The sequence below is a fragment of the Camellia sinensis genome, chromosome 11 (assembly GCF_055761805.1).
Source record: "Camellia sinensis isolate YWXY chromosome 11, ASM5576180v1, whole genome shotgun sequence".
In the NCBI taxonomy this organism is placed as follows: Eukaryota; Viridiplantae; Streptophyta; class Magnoliopsida; order Ericales; family Theaceae; genus Camellia; species Camellia sinensis.
In genome coordinates, this window is record NC_138971.1 from 21,670,731 (window position 1) to 21,674,966 (window position 4,236).

At 48.6% G+C, this 4,236-nt stretch overlaps 1 protein-coding gene across 1 annotated transcript; it reads right to left on the minus strand.

Annotated features, from left to right (window-relative positions):
- Positions 1-2,198: 2,198 nt before the first annotated feature.
- Positions 2,199-2,948, minus strand: LOC114312801 (uncharacterized). The gene has a single exon (XM_028259096.2). It carries the CDS (start codon positions 2,946-2,948, stop codon positions 2,199-2,201), a length of 750 nt encoding a protein of 249 aa, XP_028114897.2.
- Positions 2,949-4,236: the final 1,288 nt, after the last annotated feature.

Sequence of the window (4,236 nt, forward strand, 5' to 3'; positions counted from 1 at the left end):
GGATGTTTGGCTTGATAATTCTGTCCCTGCCCAGCCAGTGCATGTGCTTCAAAAGGCAGTTTGAATAACTAGACAGTGGTGAATGTCGACCGCCGTTCGTCTCATGGAGTTTAGCGTTAATGAAATCACCTCGGGATTGGGGACTCGAGATCGCTACTAGTATTGAAAATAAAAGGAGTGGGCGCCTCGCGCAAATAAACATGCTTGATTCTTCATCACTTGTTATGTGGGGTGAGATAAGTGGAGGTGTTAGTTAGAGAAGCTCGAACTTCGGCTGAGCTTGGTGTTGTAATGGATCGCAGTGGAGAACCCACCTGTATGGGAGGTAGGGCATCCAAAAGATGGCATGAGTCTTTAAGTCATCGAAGTAGATCGCCCCGAAAAGAGAGACAACGACCGTTGAGTTTATCCTTCCTTGTCCTGGATCTTTGCCTTGACATTGTCAATGGTATCAGGGGAAGTTTGGCAATGTTCAAGTCATGGGCTTGGGCACAGTTGGCTCAAGGCATTACAAGCCATGGAGGACTTTTGGGCGACGGGCGTTGATTTGGCGCTGCCGCTTTACCAACGCGTCTTTTCCCCTTTTTCACTTTTGAAGTTGAAAATGGATATTGTAATGTTCAAATGTGGGTTGCGTTTATGTAACTACTGTTTTAATCAAATAAAATGTTTCATTTCGAACGTTTGCGCCTTATTCTGAGCATTTTTATATATTCAATTAGGCACCTCATTTCGCATATTGGCATATTTTGTTTTATTCATGCGGACTTGTAGTTTGTGTAATAATTTTCGTATGTAACAAGGGGTCCATAAGATGTGCCCAATTCTCTAAGTTGACGAATGGCATTGCGTTCAACTATAGTCTGATTCGGCTTAGCATAGGTACTTGGCCAACTGACGTGATGAGTCAGCCTGTGCGTGCGAGCTTTAGGAGCCGAATGGGGATATGATTTGCAGAAGGGGCTCCGAATTTGGAGGCTTATTTGAATCCGGAGACTTAATTGGCCCCAACGTGTTTTGCACCGAAGGGGGCTCTGAATCCGGAGGCTTAATCGGCCTTGAGGTGTCATGTACCGAAGGGCGTTCCGAATTCGGAGGCTTATTTGTGCCAATCGTGATATCCACAAAGGGCACTCCGAATCCGAAGACTTAATCGGCCCCAACGTGTTTAGCACCAAAGGGGGCTCCGAATTCGGAGGCTTAATCGGCCCTAAGGTGTCATGCACCGATGGGCGCTTCGAATCCGGAGGCTTATTTGAGCCAATCGTGATATCCACGAAGGGCGCTCCGAATCCGGAGACTTAATCGGCCCCAACGTGTTTAGCACCGAAGGGGGCTCCGAATCCGGAGGCTTAATCGGCCCTAAGGTGTCATGCACCGAAGGGCGCTCTGAATCCGAAGGCTTATTTGAGCCAATCGTGATATCCACGAAGGGCGCTCTGAATCCGGAGACTTAATTGGCCCCAACGTGTTTAGCACCGATGGGGGCTCCGAATCCGGAAGCTTAATCGGCCCTAAGGTGTCATGCACCGAAGGGTGCTCCGAATCCAGAGGCTTATTTGAGCCAATCATGATATCCACGAAGGGCGCTTTGAATCCGGAGACTTAATCGGCCCCAACGTGTTTAGCACCGAAGGGGGCTCCAAATCCGAAAGCTTAATTGGCCGTAAGGTGTCATGCACCGAAGGGCGCTTCGAATCCGGAGGCTTATTTGAGCCAATCGTGATATCCACGAATATCACGAAGGGCACTCCGAATCCGGAAACTTAATCGGCCCCAACGTGTTTAGCATCGAAGGGGGCTCCGAATTCAGAGGCTTAATTGGCCCTAAGGTGTCACGCACCGAAGGGCGCTCCGAATTCGGAGGCTTATTTGAGCCAATCGTGATTTCCACGAAGGACGCTCCGAATCCGAAGATTTAATCAGCCCCAATGTGTTTAGCACCGAAGGGGGCTCCGAATCTGGAGGCTTAATCGGCCCTAAGGTGTCATGCACCGAAGGGCACTCCGAATCTGGAAGCTGATTTGAGCCAATCGTGATATCCACGAAGGGCGCTCTGAATCCGGAGACTTATTGACACTATAATGGGGAGTGAATTGCACGATGGAAAAAGATGAGACTTTTCATTGCAGAAGTCAGCTAAATACAAGTATCAAAGCCCACAAGTCGGGTCAGTGATAGAACTTTCATAAAACTGTTCATGTTGACTGCCGGCAGCCACGGATCTCTTCAACGCCACGGGCTGTCGGGAAGCGCATAAACTGATGATAGGTGCTTGGCACGGCCTGTATGATATGCAACCAGGTTCGCCTCATGATGACATTATACGGCGAAGGAAGCTTTACGACCAAGAATTCAACCTTGACTGTTCTGGAGCCTGCTTGAACGGGTAGCGTGATCTTTCCCAACGGGTACTCTGGATTCGTGTTGAAGCCGAATAATAGATAAGGCACCGGAGACAGATCTGACTTGTTGAAGCCGAGTTTGATGAGGGTCTCATAATACATAACCTCTGATGTACTCCCTGGATCTACGAGAATGCATTCAACGGTAAACTGGTTTACGCGTAATCTGATGATCAACGGATCAACGTGGGAAATTGCCATGCCGACAAGATCAGAATTGTTGAAGGCAATACTCGGAGCTTTTTTGGGCCGTTTGGTTGGAGTATGTTGCTCTCGGGGGACTGGATGCGATTGATTTGTGTGCACGGTTAGAGGTGCTGGCTGGCTATATATCATATGGATCACGCCAAGTGGAGGTGAATCTTGTCTTAAGGCTAGTGCCTTGGTTGGGTTGCCTTTTCTTACGTACTGTTGCAGCCGGCCATCTTGCACCAGTTCCTCCAGGTGATCCTTTAATGCATAGCAGCTTTCAGTTTCATGGCCATGATCTTTATGATACTCGCAGCGCTTATCCCGCCTTTGTGTGCCAGGAGGGCCTACCATCTTCGACGGCCATTTGAAGAACGGGAGATGTTGGATTTTGGACATTATCGCATTGATCAGCTCTGTCAGTTCCGTATATTTTTTGTCAGTACGTCTCGTGCGCCTGCTATCGACTTGCAGTTGTTCATTCGTTTGGTGAGAGCACTGATCGTTCGATCGGTGAGAATCCCGCCTTTTATCTCGTTTACCTTGCTGCCGTGGTTCTGGGCTTTGAGGCGGTATGGAACTTATTGGCTGAACAATTTCAGGGGAGGCCATTTTACTGGATACGCGTCCGGTTTTAACCCGCAAGGCATCGTCCTCTACCTTGTAGTATTCTTTAACTTTCTTCATCAACCCCCAGACCGTTTTGGGGGGTCTTCTAGTCAAGGAACTGCGGAGGGCACTGTCTGGTTGCAATCCCATTTTGAAGGCGGTGATGGCCATGAAGTCGTTGCAAGCGTCGTCAACAAGATTAAAGCATTCCCAATAGCGCACCAAATACGCTCTCAGTGTTTCTTTAGGTTGAATTTGCATCGTCCAGAGAGAGTCTGCTTGTTTCGGCTGGACCTTGTTGGTGATAAATCTGGACCTGAAGAACTTCTATAATTGATGGAAGCTTTTAACCGAAGCCAGCTCCAGTTTGTAATACCACCTGACTGCTAGAGGTCCTAAGCTATTGGGGAATATTCGGCACATGAGGGCCTCATTGTCTGCATGCAATGTCATGGCTTGCTTGTAGTGACGGATTTGATCGGTGGGGTCTGATTTTCCATCGTAGAGGGTAAATGACGGAGCTTTGAACTTCTTGGGCAGAATTGCCCTTGCAATCCATCGGACAAAGGGATCGTGCTGATCTTCTTCATCCGAAGTGTTTCTCCTGCGCTTATTCCTTTTTCGTAGACTTTTTTCGGAGGCGCTGGAGGTTTTGGATCGTCCCTTCTTGTCGGGCTCCGTGGATAATGAGTTAGAGTCACTATCGGTGTCCCTTGGTCGGGCTCGAGGTTGTTGTTCACCTGCCCTTAGAGGTCGTTCGGGATCTTGGCGTGCGGCTTCTCTGGATTTCGCTACTTCCAGGGCCAAATCTTGACGGAGACGTTCATTTTCAGCGATCATATTCTCCAGCCTCTGTTCATTCTACTTTGCTTGTTCCATAATTGCTTGCATTGTCTCTTGCGCTGAAGTCATTGGTGCGTCGAAGTTCAAAGCACGTCTTGCAGCGATGTTTTCCTTTCCGAGCATATTGGCTGGAGTAAGGTCATCTCTCTGTGTAATCTCGTCAGTGGCTACCGGAGGATCTTCGGTTACG